At 44.6% G+C, this 20790-nt stretch overlaps 2 protein-coding genes across 7 annotated transcripts in view; both read left to right on the top strand.

The window, feature by feature from the left end:
• The window catches only part of LOC114783672 (potassium voltage-gated channel subfamily H member 2-like), a 141500-nt gene extending 136746 nt beyond the window's left edge, over nt 1-4754 (top strand). For all 3 annotated transcript variants that reach the window (XM_028969186.1, XM_028969187.1, XM_028969188.1), the window contains 3 exons: nt 581-767; nt 1730-1907; nt 1999-4754. In XM_028969186.1, coding sequence (XP_028825019.1) covers nt 581-767; nt 1730-1907; nt 1999-2259 — 626 coding nt within the window. In that variant the 3' untranslated portion in view covers nt 2260-4754. The remainder of the gene's footprint in view (nt 1-580; nt 768-1729; nt 1908-1998) is intronic.
• A 3468-nt stretch (nt 4755-8222) lies between these two features.
• The window catches only part of LOC114783668 (microtubule-associated protein 4-like), a 65357-nt gene continuing 52789 nt past the window's right edge, over nt 8223-20790 (top strand). For all 4 annotated transcript variants that reach the window (XM_028969176.1, XM_028969178.1, XM_028969179.1 and 1 more), the window contains exon 1: nt 8223-8374. The gene's annotated coding sequence lies outside the window, so the exon portion shown is untranslated. The remainder of the gene's footprint in view (nt 8375-20790) is intronic.

Genomic DNA, 20790 nt, shown 5'->3' on the forward strand with positions numbered 1-20790 from the left:
TTCAGATTTCAGAACACTCGTGGTGGGTTGTAGATATATGGTGGAGGGTTATCAGATGGCTGGGAGAAAAAGACCTTGCAACTTCTGGATGCACTTTCTTTACAATGGATATGTGGCCGAAAATCCTGGAGAACTACCCTCTGGAATGGATGTAGTGTTTTCTTTAGTCTGTAAGGTAACAATATTATAATAATAGAGTAACCTTGTTTTAACTATGAAATGGGTTTGACTAAAAGAAAATTTTGCTTTTGTCTATTCTACTAGGTACTTGTACTATAGTGACTGGGTTAAATAGAATTGCATTACTATTAAAAGAAGACTAAAATGCAATTTCTTTTGACTAAAACTAGGGTAAAATATTCATGGCTGATTCTGAATAAAATAAGACTAGTCGACTGAAACTTGAGCAGACTAAAATAAGTCTGGACATAACTAAAACTAATAAAAACTAAAATAACAGCTCAACACAATGACTAGAATGAAACTAGAATTAAAACAGTCCACCAAAAACAACTATAAACCAATCCGATTCAAATCAAGCGAATCCTAATTTTTCCTTTTCTCTCTCACTGTGTTCCAGGGGCCTTTTCGGGTGTGTCCAACATCTTCAGCTTCTGGGGCGACAGCAGGGGGAGGCAGTACCAGGAGGTTCCACGCGGCAACCTCTCGTCGCCGCCGGCGCTGGGCACGCCCGTGCACGGCCTTAGCCGGCGGCAGCGCACGGAGGTGGAGAGCAGGCTGGACTCGCTGCAGAAACAACTCAACAGGTCAGCCAGGGGTCAGCACTGTGGAGTTTCACTGGACATGAGGGGTGTTGAAATCTCATAACCTCATAAATGATGCATCCAGATGTAGATGCTTTTGCACTGATCCAATACAGAACATAATCGATTATGTCATAATGAAGTTGTTGGGTGATTTTCTATGAAAATTCTTACAAATGATACAATATAATCCAAGTATGACAATATGATATTCGTATCATATTATGTATTATATTTTGTATTATATTAGTATATGTTTTCTTTTTCTTTTTTTTTTAGCTCTGCTCCTAATTTCGTTACACTTGTTACTGTGACAATAAAGATTTTCTGATTCTTAATCTGGAAAATAGTGCTGGTAGTGACAGCGGCTGCCTGATCTGAGTACAGCTCTGCTCCGTGTACATGTACAGGCATGTCATATTTTCCAAATGGCACTATGCAATACGTACAGGCTTGTTTGCTAGTGCAATGTCAAAGGTTTACAGACAGAAATGGATAAATCAAGAAAAAGACAAAACCTTAGTTAGTCTCTCTTCTATAGATAACTCACAATAATTTTTTTTTTTTATGTTTTATCTGATATTTACGTAAACCGTGAGGACGTCTTTGACCTGAACTAGCGAGCACACCCCATGCTTAGCGCATAGCGCTGTTCCAGTCTGAAAAATACGGTCAAAGGTGTCCGAGTTGGATGCTGGGCACCATTACTGTAAATCTACTTGAGAGATGGACTCCATTTTGATGCTGCTGGTCAACAGAATTAGGATGGAACTAAATACATTGTCCTATATTTAAAAAAAAATGAAGTAGTTGTATAAGGATCATGTGCTGTATGTGTGTGGAGGTGATTTGATCGCTTGCCATGACCGGATATGTTACTGTGTTTATTCACGGCACTGTTGTTTCATACCAGCTCCTTTTTACTGTGGGTGTGTCTGATTTAATGCTTTTGGCGGCGTCCACAGGCTGGAGACTCGGATGTCAACAGACATAAGTGCCATCATGCAGCTGCTACAGAGGCAGATGGCACTGTTGCCCCCGGCCTACAGCACAGTGTCCCCTCCACCACAGGCCTCCCAGTACCCCGGGGAGAGACACCCAGTCACACCGCTGGAGACAGACACACTCACATCACTATCGGAGGTAATGGCACAGTAAAGACCTTCCAATTACCAGCTCTTCCTTGTATTTGCGCTTCTTTTTCTCTGACATATCTCCTGTCACTCCTTCACAGTTCTTGGAGCATCCGGAGTTCCCAGTCAAGTCCAGCGAGTCTTTGAGGAGCACGGCCCAGTTCCACTGCTCCAGCACCCCTCTGCTCAGCCCCACCGATGCGCTGCTGCCGGGACTGGCTCACGTGAGAAGGCCGGTGGAACTGGAGCAGTGGACGTCCCCTCTGGACCCGGAGGTCCAGCGGAGGCTTTCCCTGCCCGAGCCACAGCCCCCTCTGGACTCACGGACACCACAGAGACACAGCTCCGACCCGGGGAGCTAGGAGAGCAAGGGAAGTCCTCTCATGCGTTGTCTCTCAGTAACACATCTCATGGGTCTCTTCCTTCTTGCGCTTCTTGATGCAGAGGAGGGAATCGGACAACACGCAGAGACTTTTTGCATTTCCTTCCCAGGATGCAACCAGCTCCATAAACAAAGCTGTGCTCGCTCCTCCTCTGTAATTGTCCCCCTTACGGCCTATATACGTATATTTAAACCTCCGTTGTCAGAAGAAAGCGAACAAGAGGACAGCCATGGAGAGCAAGAGAGGAGAACACACATATTATCTCTTCAGACGTCCGTCCCTTTACTGATGTATCCCATATCGGATCACCACAAGGAAATGCTTACAATAATATTAATAATATTAATAATAATAATAATAATATAAGTAGCCATTATGTCTTGCACTGAATTTTTTTTTTCAAAATTATTATATCTTACCTTCGTGTCCACAGAGCTTCCGAAGAACTGTTTGGAACTGTGACGTTAGCTGGCCTAACCACGACTGTAAATCGCCATACGCGGCATTCCGTTTCATCCCGTCTTCATCAGTGGCCCTTTTGTTAATGTCTGTCGTGGGGGGCGGAGTCTGAGGCTTCAAGAGCACACAGGATTTGTTTGTTGTTTTCGTCAGACGGGGAGGATTTTAAAGCCATGCTCATTTTTAAGACGAACATATCAGATTTCCTGTGAGTTCGTGGTGTGGCATCGGGAACCAGAGAACAGGATCTGCGAAACAATATGCAAAAACATTGTTGCGTTCTTCTTCAGGTGTGTTTTCAGATTGGCTTCAGAGGTCAATTGGTACCAAATCTTTAGTGTCCGGATCTGTAAAGAGAGGAAGTGACCATGTTTTCTGTCCAATTTTCTGATTTATTGTCGGGTCTCCACGTCATTAATATGCGAAAGTCAGGACTAGCGCATGAGTTCTCCAGTGCATGTCAACATAGGCCACCTTGTAGTTCTTCAGTGTCACCGTGAGAACATTGCACGTCAGACGGTCCCCATCGCTTCCCTCCCAAGACATCAGGTTCCTGAGAGAGGAACCACTGGGATCTCAGCTACACCAAAGTCAACTGCTCCAATTTCCTACACAGTCGTGGAACTAGTAATCCTATAATTATTTATTATAATTTTTTATGGCTATATATCAGTAAAGCCTTTAAATTTTACCAGGGCGTATGACCACGTAAATCACACAGGCTGAGTGAAATAAAGCTTTTCCACCAGTTACTGTTACAGTGGAAATAAAAAAGAAGGGGAATTTTACCGCATCTTGCTGGCTGCTCAGAGTCGTGTTTAATTTATTTATTATGTGAAGAAATCTGTATGTTTGTTTCCCTTCTTTTTTTTTCAATCTTGCATTTGTTATATATAATTTTAAATGATTCATTTTTAGTATGATGACGGATGCCAGTGTGTTTGTCAGAGGTAAACAGGTTTTAGTTTTTTTTCTCTTTTTTTTTTTATTTAATGTGTACAGGTTAGATACATCCAGTAATGGCATGAGTTGCACTTTTATTATTAGAATTATTATTATGATTATTAGCCTGTGTGTACATTATCTAGTGTAATCTGCACCACATCATTTCTTTTCCTGTTCGTGTGTTTGAGGACCCACGCATGTATTATAAGCAGAGTTACAACATTTTTTTATTTTATTTTTATGCTAGCCTGGTCTGAGCAGTACTGGTAAAAGAAAAAATCTGAAAATAATGAATATTAAATGGAATGAATGAATTAATGCATAGCATTGGTAGGACATTATTAAGAAAAACAAGAACTCACACTGGTTTGTTTTGTGACGTGTAGCCCAAAGTGCACTTTAAAGTCCAGCAGATGTCATCAAAGAGGCATCGATGAGGTGAAAGGTTTTAAATGGGCTTTGAAATGGTCTCACTGGGTGGCAGAAAATCTTCCACAATAGACAAGCTGTTTTTTGCTACATGTTAAAGTGATTATTTATCTTCAGATTGAGGATTTATGACGAATGCAAACCAAATCTACAAGACCTCTGCTCTGCTGAGCACCTTTCAATAAAACCTTTCAATAAAAGGTCAACTCAAAAGGTCGCAAGGTCAAAGGTTTTCTAAGCTTTATTTTGCCAGTCAACCCTCACAACATGAGCTGCCAGTCTCTCGCTCACGTTCACGGTTTTCCCCGATTTTACTAAGTGTTTTCTGCTGACATCTAATATCTTCGCCATATCTGCACACATTCCCACACTGTGTCTGTTGGCTGGATGCATGACCGCCCTCCCACTCCCTGTTGTGTCCGGGTCCCATTCGTCCAAAAACTCCTTGCTTTTTTTGGGTCTGTTTCTTGTTGCTTCTTGTTGACTGTGTGTTTGCACTGGATCACTTTTATTTTGCTCCTTGTACATAAAACGTCTTGTAAAGGAATCAGTTATTGGCACTCCTGTAGCCAGCACTATGCAGAGACTGTCATTTTTTTGGCATGCTTCGAGATGCAGACAAACTGTAGAAAAAAAAAGAACAGTATGCTTCAATTTTTAAAAATCATGTGAATAAGTACTATGTTAATAATAATATTAATAACAATGAGATGAGGATGATGAAGACAAATTTAACATTGTGCATATTTCATATTTGCATGCACTGATTCGTAGCGGGAGGTTGAGTGAGGCAGCTGATTCAGCGTCGAATTCAGAATGTAGAAACTCCCAAATTTGGGAAGAGGAGGGGACAGACACTGGTCACAAACCACTTACTGTAAGAAATTACTATCCTGCTGGCATCACAGACTCTGGAGTCTCCATTTATTTATGGGCTGAAAATGTTGGATTCGAGTTCTCCCGACTCATATCGAACACCACCGGGGGGGGGGGGGGGGGGTTACGGCTCCAGGTCTCAACTGTGTGATAGCATTATAAATGGCTGAACATTTTTGAAATTTAAAATATTTCTTTGAATAAACCTCTTGGAAATCACATTGCGTGCTTTTTTTTTTTGTGTGTGTGTGTATGTGTGTTCTTTACTGGCATGTGTGATGGTTACTGGGCTAAAAGGAACCCACCAGTGAGTTGAAGACACAGTTCTCTGAAAGATGATATTTACTAGTTTACTACTGAAAGTGAAACACTGCAGCACAGCACACGGTGACACAACGAAATGTGTCCTCTGCTTTTAACCATCACCCTTGGTGTGCAGTGAGCAGCTATGACAGGCGCCCAGGGAGCAGTGTGTGGGGACGGTGCTTTGCTCAGTGGCACCTCACTGGCACCTTGGCGGCTCGGGATCTGAACTGACAACCTTCCGATAACGGGTCCGTTTCCTTATCCGCTATGCCACCACTGCCCGCTACTATGGGGATGTATATCCCCATATATTCACATATTCCATGTACTGCATGCACTTGCTGTGGATTGAAAAAAGAGGAACCATATTGACTTGATACATTTGGAATTCAGTAACTACACTTGAAGATGTAAATATTAAACAGAGTGTGTGGATATTTTTCTGAACAAGACATGATGCTTTGGGATCCCTGCTTAATCCTGTACATCCATTCAGGCAGGTGCTGCTCCATCATGACTACTGTAGTGGACGAGGCTTCAAACACACACACACACACACATTCTTTTACACACACTCAGCCTTATTTTCACTGTAACAGATATAGTGCTTAAGGAATGTTCACACATGTCAAATCAACATGTATATCTTCTGGATTTACAGAAGTAAGGACTTGCTGCTAGATATTATGGCAATGATTTACAAGCAATTTGACGAGTAACTGTCCCCTGAAATGTCAAATTCAAAACTGTCCAATCTGGCAACCCTGAGTAATTCCTCCGCCTTCCTCAGGGGGGGTTGGTCGCCTTGCTGGGGCAGTGGTGGAAGCGGACTCATAACTGAAGGGTTGGAAGTTCAAGTCAAATTCCACTGAGATTCCTTTGATCAAGGTACCATCTCCACTGCTCCCCAGGGTGCCTTTCATGACTGCCCATGATGGGTTTAATGCAGAGGGCACATTACATTGTCACTTTCACTTTCACTCCTCCTCCTCAGTCCTCATTAAAAAAAATCACAAGCATGATTTCTGTTATAGTTGTCTCAACAATAATAAAAAAATCTATTCTGACACTATGACAAAAAGGGTACAGTGGACATTCAAAATAATGTGCACACCCCTGTTAAAATGCAAAAAAAACTAATTAATAATAATAATTTCAAGTCTGAAATCTGACATAACCTGTACAATTCAACAAATCTAAAATGCACAATAAGATGGTTGCATAAGTGTGCACACTCCAGGAGCTGAGCATTTTGGGACCTGTGCAATAATTACAATGCACAATTAAAATGCCAAAAAAAAAATCTATAATAATAATTTCATGTCTGAAATCTGACATAACCTGTACAATTCAACAAATCTAAAATGCACAAGAAGATGGTTGCATAAGTGTGCACACTCCAGGAGCTGAGCATTTTGGGACCTGTGCAATAATTACAATGCACAATTAAAATGCCAAAAAAAATAATCAATAATAATAATTTCATGTCTGAAATCTGACATAACCTGTACAATTCAACAAATCTAAAATGCACAAGAAGATGGTTGCATAAGTGTGCACACTCCAGGAGCTGAGCATTTTGGGACCTGTGCAATAATTACAATGCACAATTAAAATGCCAAAAAAAATAATCAATAATAATAATTTCATGTCTGAAATCTGACATAACCTGTACAATTCAACAAATCTAAAATGCACAAGAAGATGGTTGCATAAGTGTGCACACTCCAGGAGCTGAGCATTTTGGGACCTGTGCAATAATTACTTTGAAATTCTGATATGATGTATTATTATTATTCTATTGAACTGCAAAGATCTGGAAAAAAAACTCGCTGCTTGTTCATTGCGGAGACCCGCCATCTTTTTGAAAGGTTTTATTTCATATTTCACTGCGGAGCGTCTCCCTTCTATCTCACTGCTTTGCATGGAAAATACAACCTCGTTTAAATGACAAATAGGAACACTCACTGTATGCAAATTCTCTTCTACCATTTCAGCATCACCAGGGTGTGGGCATCCTGTTGGCATGAAACAGAACAAAGGATATAGCTTCAAGGTCAAGTTCACGCTGAGCTTTATTGTCATTTCAGCTGCATACAGGTAAAAACCGTAGTGAAACGAAACAATATTTCCCCGGAAACTGGTGCTAACATTTAAAGGGGCATGATTTGGTTTCATGCAGAGTCTTCTGAAAATGCAACAACAAAAAAACATTCAACCGCCTAATATCAAGTTAAAATGAAACGTGTAATGCGCCGTTTGCACCACGAGAGGGCAATGTTGCAATAAAATCTGTTAAACATGCAGTCCTGGATGCGTCAGGTAAACTGCGTGCCGCAATCCTGATTCCAAAAAAAATTATGATTTGCATGCATTTAATCCTAAAATGTATTGCAACAATCAACTTTTACAGTCAATGCATAATTTTTTTAGAATGAATTCAAGAGAAGATGAAGAGTGACTCAGCATCCATTACTGTCAGTGAAACATATATCACCGTTACTGCTTTTAGACTGAAAATGCTTACTTTTAACTGTTATAAAACATCTATTGAGCATTAAATAGATATGTTACATTTTCAAATTTTAACTAAATATTCTAAGACGGGGATCGTCCCAGCTCTCCTGACGTTTTTAGGGGGCAACGTGACATTCCTGCCCCTCCTGACTTCATATCCTTCGGGCTGAGGGCCTGCCGTGCACACTGGCTGATCTTCACACCGATTGGCCGCCGGGCGTCCCGTAAAAGGAGCTAAACTTTTTTACTGGGGCGTGCAGTTGTCTGTCAACAGTGCACAGTCCGAGAAGGCTGCGATGGCGCCTGTGCCGCAGGCGAGGCGTTTATAAATCTCGACTGAAGATAGGAGATAAGCGCTGTCACGCTCACGGCTTCTAACTTCCCATTGGCGGAGACAGCTGCCGTTCGGAGGTCCACCCGCTTGATTGGCTCAGACCAGCCACGTGGGCGGGACCTCGGCTCCGCTGCGGTCGCTGAGGCGCAGTACGGGAGGGCGGATCAGCGCGAAGGCGACGACGCTTCAGACGCCCGAGAAACTGTCAAAAGAAGTCGGCAGCACACGGTGAGTGGCTCCAAACAAGCTCCGTCCGCGGCTCCGGCCGCAGTGAGCTCTCCGGATGTAAGATTTGTTTTTTGTTTTGAGGGGGGTGGGGGGTGTCTCTCTCTCTCTCTCTCTCTCTCTCTCTCGCATCACGGACGTTGACACCGCCGCCAGCGTGGAGTCCATCCCCGGGACAGACCGGGGGAGGAACACAGCTGGGATGGCCAACTCCCATCATGCGCCTGGGAGGAACACATGCAGCTGTAGATCTGGGATGGCCAACTCCCATCATGCACCTGGTCATCAGCGCAAATTGGACGCACTCTTGAGTTGTGACGTCACTGCTGGTGACTCCTGATGGGTGTGGCTGGTAACCGGCCCGTGATGTGATGTGAGTGAAGGCGTGCATTTGACGCCTGTGTTGGGGCGGGAGGATTATTCTGGTTTTTGCAGCCACGCGCTCCCCTCTGCAGGCGCCGTTGACACGGGCCCACTTCCTCAAACGCGCCCACGTTTCCTGATTTTGCCCGCTGTTTGGTGTCCGGGATTATGGCCGCGATATTAGACCCCCGCTCTCCCCGCTTGATCCAGCAGGATTACTGTGCAATCCCCTGCAGATTACCACAGTCAGGAATCGGAGGTGGGTTCTGTGGAGCGGTTCATTATGGGACGACCTCGAGCCCGGCTCCCCCCCCCCCGGCCTGAAGCGAGCTGTGTACAGCCTAAACAGCACGGCCTGGCAGGTTTTTATAGCATGGGCAGATAAAAATCTGCGTGTACCGTTGGATGAAAAGCTGTGGCCTGTTGAGTTGACATGGTTGGTCTGAAATTTGAAGTTGCTGAAAAAAGCCTCTCATGTGGTTCGTTCTTCGTTCCTTCCAACACACTGCAACTTTTAGCAGGCTTTTATTTTGTTTAAAGCTCAATAAAATCTACACCACTGTAACGAAATAGAAATTATGATGGATTATGAAGTAATTATTGAGGATTAGGGTGGTAGTAGGCTGGACCCAAATACTACAAAGTCACAGGTTCAAACCACACTCTGTAAAAAAAAAAAAAAAAAAAAGTTGGGAAATCTTAAAGGTTTTTACATTTTCCCAACTTTCTGTATTTTACAGTTTACCATTGTGTCCCTGAGCAAGACACTTAACCCTAAGTGTCTCCAGGAGGACTGTACCTAACCCTAACCAGGTAACTACTGATTGTAAGGCGCTTGTAAATGCCGTAAATGTGAAAGTAAAACACAACCATCTTAAAGGTGCCATGACATGAGATTAATTAACATTAATACGAGTTCCCCTAGCCTGTCTATGGTCCTGCAGTGGCTAGAAATGGGCATAGGCATAAAGTGAGCGGTCATTCTGCTTCACCGCTCAGAGAGCAGCAGCTCAGATGGTCTTATCTGGAATTTGTCCCCTTATGACGTCATAAGGGGAAAGTTTACCTCCTGTTTCTCCTGCTTTTTCCGCCCTGGGAATCTCCCACCACTCCTCTAAAGGGGTTACTTTTATTCTTTTTTGGAAAACCAGTGACACGACTTAATGTCTGTCAAACCACAAACATTGTGCTTGTTGAATGGTGTTGATGACGTCTTTTTTTCACAAATCCCCCCTCAACTTCTATAGGCCGCTTTCCTCGTCCCGCCTCTCTCCTCCTCATTAGCATTTAAAGCTACAGACACCGGAATGGCATGTCCTGGGGAAATCTCATTTTGGCACTGGATCAAAGTGGCTATAATTCTTCACCAAGGCTGAATTTCAGAAAGAGACAACAGATACAGTATTAGGGGACCAACAAGATCGATATAAAAGCAAAAAAATCATAATAGCACATAAAGCATGTTCAGAGGCATCAAACCAAAGGAGTTTTGAGGAGTTTTCTTCTCAGGACTGTATCGGTGACTCCCTGGTAATTAGTAAATAGCTATGTATAAAAAGTACACCATTTTCAATTTGCAATAAACTAATTAAATTGTGCTGTGCATGCCTCTGTGTCTATATATGATCGCATTGTATCGGTAAAAGAGCTGGTCCTGCTTAAACCACCGTGCCGAGATCAGATCTCTGCCCGGGAAGGCCACACCCTTCATTCAGTTGTGCAGGCCCCTCCAGGAAGCGATTCTGACATTTCTGCCCGGCCGCTTTGTAGAAAATGGGTTGCGCCGCCACCACAACCGCCATTTTTTGCCTGGCTGCTTCTGAATGGGTCGAGACGCCCAGATTTAAGAAAGGGGAATTTAAAAAGCTTTTTCCCTTCAATAGCACCTGTCCATTTCGTGCTTCTAGCACCACTTCACCTTTTGGTTTCCTCAGGCGACGCTGAATAATTTAGGTACTTACTTGGAGTAAATACTCTGCATCTTAATTTAATGAAGGTAGTGGCCCTGTGCTGTAGATCTTGTTCTTATAGGGATGAATTATATATTGTTACTATTATGATTATGCATATCAAGGGATGAGAACCACATGGGCAGTTGTGACTATTGTATAAAATATGAAATGTTTACGACTATATATCACTTACACTTCTCACCCCTCTATATAATAAAAGTAATAAAAACCACAGCAAAGCAGCAACTATTTCACTCAGCCAGTCAATATTCATAACTGCTAAATCCATATAGTAATACTACTAATAATAATAATAATGTGGACATGTATACTTGAGGTACTTATGTAAATGAATGTTTGCACTATTGGCCATGCTCCCCTCCATGTTAGTACTGTTTCATTTTTTGACAAAGAAAAAAAGCCATGTAAATTCCAACATTGTCTGCTTCATGTAGCCCATTAAAATGTAGCAGTTATCTGCTTTCTGCTGCTGAAGAGCACGCTATGCATCTGCGAACAGATGCTAGCAGTCTAAACACCAGCAATCGCGTCACCTACTGAGGACTAAAACTGAGGACTTCCCAAGTTGCACGATAATAAAAGCGGAATGCAGGATTGCAGATGTGCGCTGGTCAAGCCAAATATAATTAAATGTAAACTCCGAACTTGGCCATGTTGTTTTAAAAAGTTGCAGTGAGATCTTCACCACCACAACCAGAATTGGCTCCTGCTTTTGTTTGGTTTTTGCCTTCGATATCAGACGGGGCATGTGCAAGCCAAGGGCAGGATTCCTCCCCCTTTATGGTGTCCCAAAACTATTTTAAGTTTGATTCAAACCAAATGTCCCCAGTGAGAGTCTTGCAAGTTCCACTCATCCAAGATCAAATGCTTGTTGGTGTGAGTGCAGGCCTGGATAGGCTCATAATGCTTTACACATCTCCTGCAAGCATGCTTGGGTCATTACGCTGCTCCTGCAACCATTAAAGAAAACGGCTCAGGAGGCTTGTGAATCGCACGTTTGAATGGGCATATGTAGTGCAGGATGTTCACGGATTAACTGAAGGAGGGGCTGTGAGCCTGGAGGCCAAGGTGGACCGATTCTTCCTTTAACTGGTCTTCATGTTCCTGATGTTCTGTTGGCCGCATTGGAACATCTGCGTTGGATTGACCGCAAGTGAAGCTTGCTTAGCCCTGTTTTCTGCTGTTGGAGGTGATACCCATTCATCGAAATGCAGGAACTTGACTCGGTGTGTAGTTGCCGCTCCCTTTGAAGAGGCCTGTTTCTGCCTCCCGCCTTGGCTGGGCGGAGCAAATGGCCACCGGCAGCGGGAAAAGAGTGCGGGCCGGCAGCAGGGCAGAGGCGTCGGTAGGGGGATTAACGCCCGGCCGGCTGATACTGCTGATTCACTGCGCGGCCACCTTCCCTCAGGCTGCGTGGCTCTGCGGAACGGAACCAGCTCAGTAAGCACCGCCTCGTCTGCAATGGATAGCATCGATTGGCGATAACGTAATTAGACGAACCCCCCCCCCCCCCCCCCCCCCCCCCCCCCCCCCCCCACAGACTGTCCTGACTGTGACTCTTTTCTGGTCCTAATGAGCACATGCCAGCTGGACACGTCCTCATGCTTGTCCCTAACAACATTTCATTCTTCCCGGATGAGGTCCTCATGTTCCTGATGTTCCAATGCTTTACATTATACTACAATTCGGACAAGTATGCTACCTCACTCACTCGACTGGTTTTGCACACTCTTGTATAGATTTGTATTTATTTATTTCATTTGAATTCATTTATTTATTTCTATTTATTGTGCTGGGGTGGCAGGACTGAATTTCATTGTACTGTTGTACTAAAAGTATGATGGTGCAATGACAATAAAGTCTTTAAACTTAAACTAATCTTTCTTAGGCCTTGTACCATATAGGCAGGAATAAAAGACAAAAATACATTTGAATGGACCTGAAATAGGTTACATTCAAATGACAGATGCCTGGTATCAATAGCAGATATGGAAATAATTTAAAACTTGATCTTCTGACATTACCGCTTCTAGTGGGTGTTTTTTATTGCCATCCTCTTTTTTTCATTTTTGCTTCCTTTAGCAGGAAATTGAAGATGGACAGTTGGTTACAACCAAATCGAATAGCTAGCTAATTTTTTACTTAGAATAAAGTAAGATATTATCCACCTACAGATTTTATCTTCATAAATATACCCTAAAATGTTCTAAAGGCTAAAACAAGGCTTGCCACCAAGAGCCAAGATTGCATGACATGGACAGGATAGATCGTGCAATGTCACACAGGCAAACTAAAGGGCGGCATCATGGGTAATCCCCCCAACCCCACCCCTCGTAACAGGAGCAGCTGGGTTGCAGGGCTTTAGCAGCATTATACATCCTGTGGGACACCTACAACATTCACCGTTACCCATTAGCAGGGGCGAGGTGGAGGAGGATGGAGCTGCTTTTTGGCGACTGAAAAGGGAAAATAAGTTATTTAGTGTAACATTTGTGCAATGATGTCAAGGTCACGGGGTTGCGGTTGAAATAAATATTTATGGGCTTCTCTTGTGCTGCTTGCTAATGTCTGTGTTGGGGGTGGAAGACGTGTGTGATGAGGCACAGTTTTCAATCCTGGCAAACAAACTAGTCCGGAGCTATCAGTGCAACCTCCGCCTGAAAGGCGAGGACTGTGTGTGTTTTAGTGAAAACCCATGCCTCTCGAAGGACCTGTCAAACTAGAGAAGCGGAGGAGGATGGAGGCTGGGTGACGAGCGTGGCGGGCGATGAAGGGGGGGGGGGAGTTGGGCCAGGGCGTGGCATACCGACAAGCAGAGGGTCAACAGTTCTACCTAATTGTCCACCTCAAGGTCCAAATTACAAAAAAATGTCCCTGTGACTTGATTAGATGTGAGAATACGCTCACACATACACTCCTGTCATTGAACGTTGAACTGCTGGTAAAATGCTCAGTCTGCAATATGAATTTATGTTGTCTTAGGGCTGGGCGATATGGCAAGTTTTTTCCCCATTGTGACAGGATGGCCAATTCAGGAGTCAAAGGAGAAGGCTGACGAAAAATGTTTCCCGAAAGGGCTTTCTTTTGTAAGAGCCAGTACACCACATGAATAAAACAGACTGTGATGCCTCGGCATTCCTGGCGATGCCGGTTCGCAGGTGCGTTAGGTCTGTTAAATATGAAAAATATTTCTCGAAAGAGTTGTGATAGTGATAATCCTATGATGCTGCATTTCTGAATGTGCTTTGTTTCTGTTCATGAAATATTCAACAGTTTTTAGTGTAGTGCATTTACATTTACATTTACGGCATTTGGCAGACGCCCTTATCCAGAGCGACTTACAACGTGCTTTGAAGTTACCATCAATGAAGAGATCAATTCCGGTTCACTAGGACCCTCAACTATGAATACATCTATTTTATTCACTCTGTTGTAGATTCTGTACACAAAGTTCGACAACAAGAAAATTACAATTTAATCTAAATATTCTTTAAAGAGGAAGGTCTTGAGCTGTCGTTTGAAGGTGCTCAGTGACTGAGCTGTTCTGACCTCGAGGGGAAGTTCATTCCACCACCGAGGGGCCAAGATGGAGAAGAGTCTAGATGAATGTCTTCCTTTTACCTTCAGAGATGGAGGGACCAGGCGATCAGTACTGGAGGCTCGGAGTAAACGAGGTGCAGTGCGAGGTGTAATAAGGGCTGTGAGGTAGGATGGTGCTGCTCCATGTTTGGCTTTGTAGGCCAGCATCAGTATTTTGAACCTGATGCGTGCAGCTACTGGGAGCCAGTGGAGGGAACGTAGCAGAGGGGCGGTGTGGGAGAATTTGGGAAGGTTGAAGATCAGTCGTGCTGCTGCATTTTGTATGAGTTGTAGAGGTCGGATGGTACATAGTAGTAGACCAGCTAGAAGGGAGTTGCAGTAGTCCAGTCGTGAGATTACTAAGGACTGAACCAGTAGTTGGCATTTGCGCCACGGCACAGACACACTGTCAGCCGGCCATACCCCGCATAACGTTTGAGACGCACTTTTAGTTGTCTGAAGCCCCAGAGGCCCAGAGCCCTCCTACTGTCCCTGTGGTTGGCCTTGCGGGTGAGGAAACAGACCCATAATCGAAAGGGTGCTGTTTTGAATTCCGAACCGCCAAGGTGCTGTGCCCACATACTGCTCCCCGGGCGCCTTTCATGGCTTCTCACTGCTTCTTCAGGGACTAGGCTAAATTGTGGTGTCACATGTGACAACTAATCACATTCACTTCACCATAAATGCATTTGTAAACACAAAATGTACTTTTAACTATAAATGGAATAAAACCACACAACAAAAACAAACACACAAAATCATTTATACTCCCATTTCTCCAATGGTTCCACACCTGTAGGTGGCACAGTGACCCCCCCGCTCTCATCGTTTGGCCTCTAGTTCTCCTCCGGGGTGAGTTAAACACCTCATGTGTTCTCCAGCCTCGTCTTTTCATTAGAAACGTGCACCGTAGGAGGATCTCTTGTAGTTACTTTATGAGGCTCTGCAGCTGCTTGGAGCAGAAAGTCTTAAAAATACGAGAAAGCAATCCGGGGTTCATGGCAAAAGGTAAAAAGAGGTTATACGAGCGAGTGTCAGACAATATGGCCGCCAGCCTTTTCAACAGGACGCCGATCCCAGCCTCGTCGACGTCCGGGTTGCCCTCCCTGGGGACAGCTGTGCAGCCAGTCAGGGACTGTGACAGTGTTTTATGACAGTCCTGGCAGCCATCAATCACACACCTTCTCCAGCAACTCAGGCCGCGCTGGCAAAGTATGGCCCATCACCTCGGTTCGCACGCGGCAAAAGGTTAAAAAAAAAAGGTTAGCTAATTAAATCAGTTCATGCAGATGCAAATAACCCAGCGCATGTGCCATCCATAAAAAGTCGGCTTTATGCTAAATGAAAAAAAAACGTTAGACTCTGATCGTTACGTAACATTCTGCCACACGCGGTTGAACAAAAATGCATTAATCAAGAATGCATAATTACTACAGGTGGTCTCGTTCACCATAGTGGACACATTGATTTGCTATAATTATCAGAAAAACTGATGCCACCCGGTGCCAGTAAAACGGCTGCTTCAGACACCCGTGACGTCAGGTGAGCGCGGACTGATCGCTGACCATTTTCCTGCTAATTGGAACAAATCTGCTGCAGAAAAGCCGCTTTCAGGCCGACTGTGGCACGCGCCGGGCTCGCCGCTCCTTCTGTTGAGCTCCACGTGCCGCACTGGCCTCGGGGCTCAGAGACTGATAAGATCAGCTTTTCCTCCATTCCCACATTGTCTGAGGGGCAGAGCGCTTTGATTTACTGAAAAATGCATCGCACCGTGCAGAGGTCAAAGTAAAAAAAAAAAAAAGTCAACTTTGACCACTCGGCAGCCGAGTGGCGCGCTGCTTGGCCCAAAACTCCAGGCAGCCACAGTCACTACTGGCACTACTTTTTAAGGAGAGGTTTCATGCCGCCACCAGAAAACCACCAAGCGACGTCAATAGGATGTAATCGATTAAACGTCCATTTGTGGATTATAAGATTCATCAACGCCGTTGACCACTGCGCTGAGAAGGCTGCATAGGCGCTGTACATGCTCGACCTCATGGCCTCGTATCTGCACCGTCAGCCGGAAGGATAAGCCTGCAGCCCCTCTGTGGCGTCTCAGAAAACCCCCTGGTTGTCCCTGGCTATTGCCCGGCCGAGTGAAACAGAGGGAGGTTTGGGGTGAGGGGCCAGTCGGCAAACAAGAGTCCCCCGGAACACCTAGTACCAGCGGAAGAGTCTGGCCAAACTCCAAGCTCATAATAGTCTGCCTGATGGTGCTACCCTCTGCGCCACACATCACACCATCGCCGTCACCGCTTGTGTCCCCGGGGTTAGGTGACGCCTTCATGTCATGGCGAACAATCCCTTCCTGTTCTAGCGTTGAAATGGTTCTCGTTTACAGCAAAGGAAATGTAATCTCTGGGCAAAGTGTTCAAACCAGTGCTTTCTGTGTACTTGTGAAAATGTTGTGATGTTCAGTGTGAGGTGCTTCTTCTTGCACGACATTGAGGTTTGTAACAGTTTAAACAATGTACTTGCAGTCTGCGGCTTGAAAACAAAAAGGACAATTCTGTCGCATTTGATGTGAAGGCGAATGAAAATCGTCTGGTCATTTTCTAGCTTGGTTCTTTCCGTACGAGACCTTGTCAGAAGGTGACCCAGCTAATTCTCCAAGATTGCTTTGTTAAAATATATAGAAAACATTAGACTGAGAACCTAAAGATTACATTTCTTGGTCTGTGCAGTATACTGTTGCATTCAAATTCAAATTTTATTTGTCACATACACAGTCATACACGGTATGATGTGCAGTGAAATGCTTTCTGCAACTGCTACAGACCACAGTATTGCAAATGTTGCAAGTAAACAATGAACCAATATGCAAATATTGCAAACATAACCAAGTATTACACTTTTACGTCTTTAACATAAAATATGTGTAACTGGTAGGGTGAAGGTGTGCAAATGAGTTACAGTTTTTTTTACAATGTTTAAAGAAAGAGAGAAAGAGCCATAAAAGTATCGGCCTTCAAAGTGATAAAGTCATTGTGGACAGTGGGGGTCTTGAATTTGTATTTACCAGTTGGGTACAGTGCTGCGTGACACATCCTTTCCCGCAGGTCCTCGGCCCAGTCTGATGCCGTCAGGACGCCAGTCGCTTCTCCTTTACCTGGTAAAACCTGGGCTAACCCGCTGCAGGGCACAGCAGAGCCGAACGGATCACATACCAGCACGGGCGAGCGTTCAGCTTCATATAAACCAGGTTTTGTTTGTCTTGGCCAAGGGCACAAGCCGGGCTTTCACCAGACTGGCGTTTGCTTGTCAACAGGCATTTGTGGCTTTATTGGTTTCAAGCGACAGCAGCAGCACCACAACCCTGAACATGTCGAGAAGCAGTTCAGTGGAAGCAGGGTTCTTCACATTGTTGTGGATGTACAAGTTAGGATCTGGTGATAGGAATCATGGGATTTCAGAAATCTTGCCATTTGTGGCTTGTATGTTTATTTCAATGCGGTTTACAAAAGACAGCAATGATTTAAAATTTAGCTTTATATTAAATTATCCAGATGATTGATAATATCTAATTAAGTGAGGGTAACCATGGGAAAAACACGCCTATATAATATCTGAAAAATAATAATTAGTTTGATTTGACTGAATGAGAACCCCATCCTGTTTGTAGTATCCACCTCCTGCTGGTATTTCAGAGCTGGCCAGAGATTGGCTCGGACTTTCACACATGCACACAAAATCTGGCCGAGACTATAGTCCACGAGCCGGAGCCAGAATTGCAATCTGCAGTTTAAACTGATCTGTTTTACTTGAGGGGCGTGTCCGTGTTTAGCAACGCAGGCGTGGCGGAAAACGATTTCTCGAACGAGCCAATACACTTCGGCGGCAGAGAAGGGAGACATCTGAGCACCTCTGATGACAGGTCGCATGTCAACCTTGTGGCTGGCGGCCAGCGCGCCCGACCGAAAGTCCACGGGCCGGTGGCGGCGCGGGAGATAACGTGTGCACGTGGGGCTGACTCATTGTGAAACGAGGTTACTCTGTAACAGGGAGACGGGCTAGTGAGCCGCAGTGGCTCTGGGCGGCGGGTGACCGTGAGTCACCGGCCTAAACCTGGCGGGCCAGCGCGGCACAGAATCCCAGGCATCCCTGGTATGCCCCGCCCCCTTCAGAGCCGCGCACTCAACACCAAGGAAAAGAATGCAGCCGCGCACCATCCATTTTCAGCATTTTAATGCTGATCACCTACTGGCCAAAGCACAATAGACGTTGCCACGTTTTGAGGAAAAAATCTGCAGAATTGCAGGAGGTACTTTAATGCAACCGTTAATATTTTCCCTGCGGCACACCCAATAGCACGTTACTCAATGCAATGTATTGATAATAATAATAATAATGCATGTTAAGTTGTTCAAACAAAAAAGGAGAAGGGAAAGTGCTGGGTATTTTTATACAGGCACTTTTACAGCTTTGACGTTGAGTTGTTGAATTGTCTGCATACACGTCACATGTCCTGTTAATCTGTTTTCAAGTTATACTTGGCCAGGGATGCTTTTTTTGGGAGTGCAGGGAGTACAGGAATGCGTTATTAGATTAGGAACAGCGTTGGCATCCCCCTTGCCCACGTCTCAGTTCTGAAATGCACAGCTCCTCAGACCTGTTCTAATGAGATTTTACGGCAGGTTTCCTGTAGCCGTAGCTGCCGGCAGGAGGCACCTGCTTGTAAATGTATGCCTCGTGTCATGTGTGAACAGGCCTGAAAACCAGTCGGAAAACGGCAGTCGTCAGCACAGCCTTGTTTCATATTCTTGTTCCTGGTTCAGAACCCGTATGAACCCACACATGGTGTAAAGTTTTAACCATTGCCTCTTCTCTGATGGGCGGGAATAAAAAAAGACTACAGTTAAGTGTTTCCTGCATCGCTCATCAGCGCTGGCAAGGTGGAGCTGCCCATTTGACCAAATTACAGGGCTGACACACCAGATAAATAGCACAGTGCTGGGCACATGGGGCTTTTTTCTGACCACATGTAGGCAGAGGATGGGAAAATTCATGCAGGTTATTATAAGGACTGTTTTGGCTGCACCGATTGGACTATGTTTGAGCTGACAGGCACTGTGACATCATACATCAGTTTTTGTGAAGATGGCGTATGCCTTCTGCTTCAAAGTGCTCCATCTTTATCCCATTCCCCAAGAAATCCAGCATCAAATATGATTTGACTGCTCTTTATTGGGAAGCAAAAAATGAGGACTAATCGAACATTTATTTGATGGTTTAAAGTTAATTAAGACATCTAATAAGAAATAATATGACCATCCTATATACACTGAAATATGTGGGACATTTACTTATGAGCATTGTCTAAATAGTGTGTTTATGACTCTTAATAGCGTAATCCAAAAACATTTACAGTAGTGCATGTTTTTGCGCATGTCTTAATATCATTGCCATAATTACTTCATAAGCCACGCCCATCCGAACCCCACAATTTCTTTTCATACCTCCAATTACTACATATTATACATTTATTGCTATTATAGTGTTATTATATACATATACTGCATAGACAGTGCCAGTACGGATTAAATGCGGCTGTTTGAACAACATGACTCTGCATGTTCTGCCAGCGGGAGTCAAATCCCTTCGCTTATCTGTCTGAATTGCTTCGCTTCTGTCAGCAGGCGAGGGCTGCAAGTCAGAAGCAAAGGCTTTTCCCTGGCACCGTTCCGGGCGTGGGTACGGTGCACTTCAGCGATAAGGAAGTGCACGAGCAGCGGCAAACAATGCGCACTCCAGATTTACTGTCACTTTCCTGGACAAACAGAAGGCTTGGCGTATATTTAGGCCAGTGGTCCTTTCACGGGGTCAGAATGATAAACATTGTGGGGCTGTTTCTCCAGGAGCAGGGGGTTCTGGCCATTGACACGTGACTCGGTTAGAGGAAGCGTAGGAAACGGCTGAACTGGGAGTGGCTTTCGCTGTAATCGAAGTAAATCTTCACGGGTTAAACCAGTCCCTCCCCGAGCAATTACATAATTGTTACAAGAATAACGATTCATTGTTAATTGGGGAAAAAAAAGAAAAAGTTTAATGTTCAGCCCGCCACCAGGGGGAGCCGCTGGGCTCATTTCCACTGTCAGACAGCGGACCTGGAGAGCCGCGATGGGGAGAGGGGTGTGGCCGGTTTGCCCTGGATTTAGTTTGGCATGCCGGTATTTCACCGGCCAGTGTTTTTTTGGAAAGCGCGAGGGCTGACGCCATGCTGGCAGGGAAGGGCATGAAGGGCACGGGCCGAGCCGCCTGGGGAGAGAATATTCCAGATTTTGGAGAGTCTCTGCCTGCACTGTCAGACCTAATCCCTGGTCTGATGTCCCTTCGCCACCTCCTGTCCTAATCACCCTGACTGAGGAGGGGACAGGGAGCAGAGAGGGCAAAAGAAAGGGGAATATATCAATTTAATTTGATTCAATAATAATTAGAAATAAATACTACATTCTAACAGTGAAA

This window comes from Denticeps clupeoides, unplaced genomic scaffold (genome assembly GCF_900700375.1).
Source record: "Denticeps clupeoides unplaced genomic scaffold, fDenClu1.1, whole genome shotgun sequence".
NCBI lineage: Eukaryota > Metazoa > Chordata > Actinopteri > Clupeiformes > Denticipitidae > Denticeps > Denticeps clupeoides.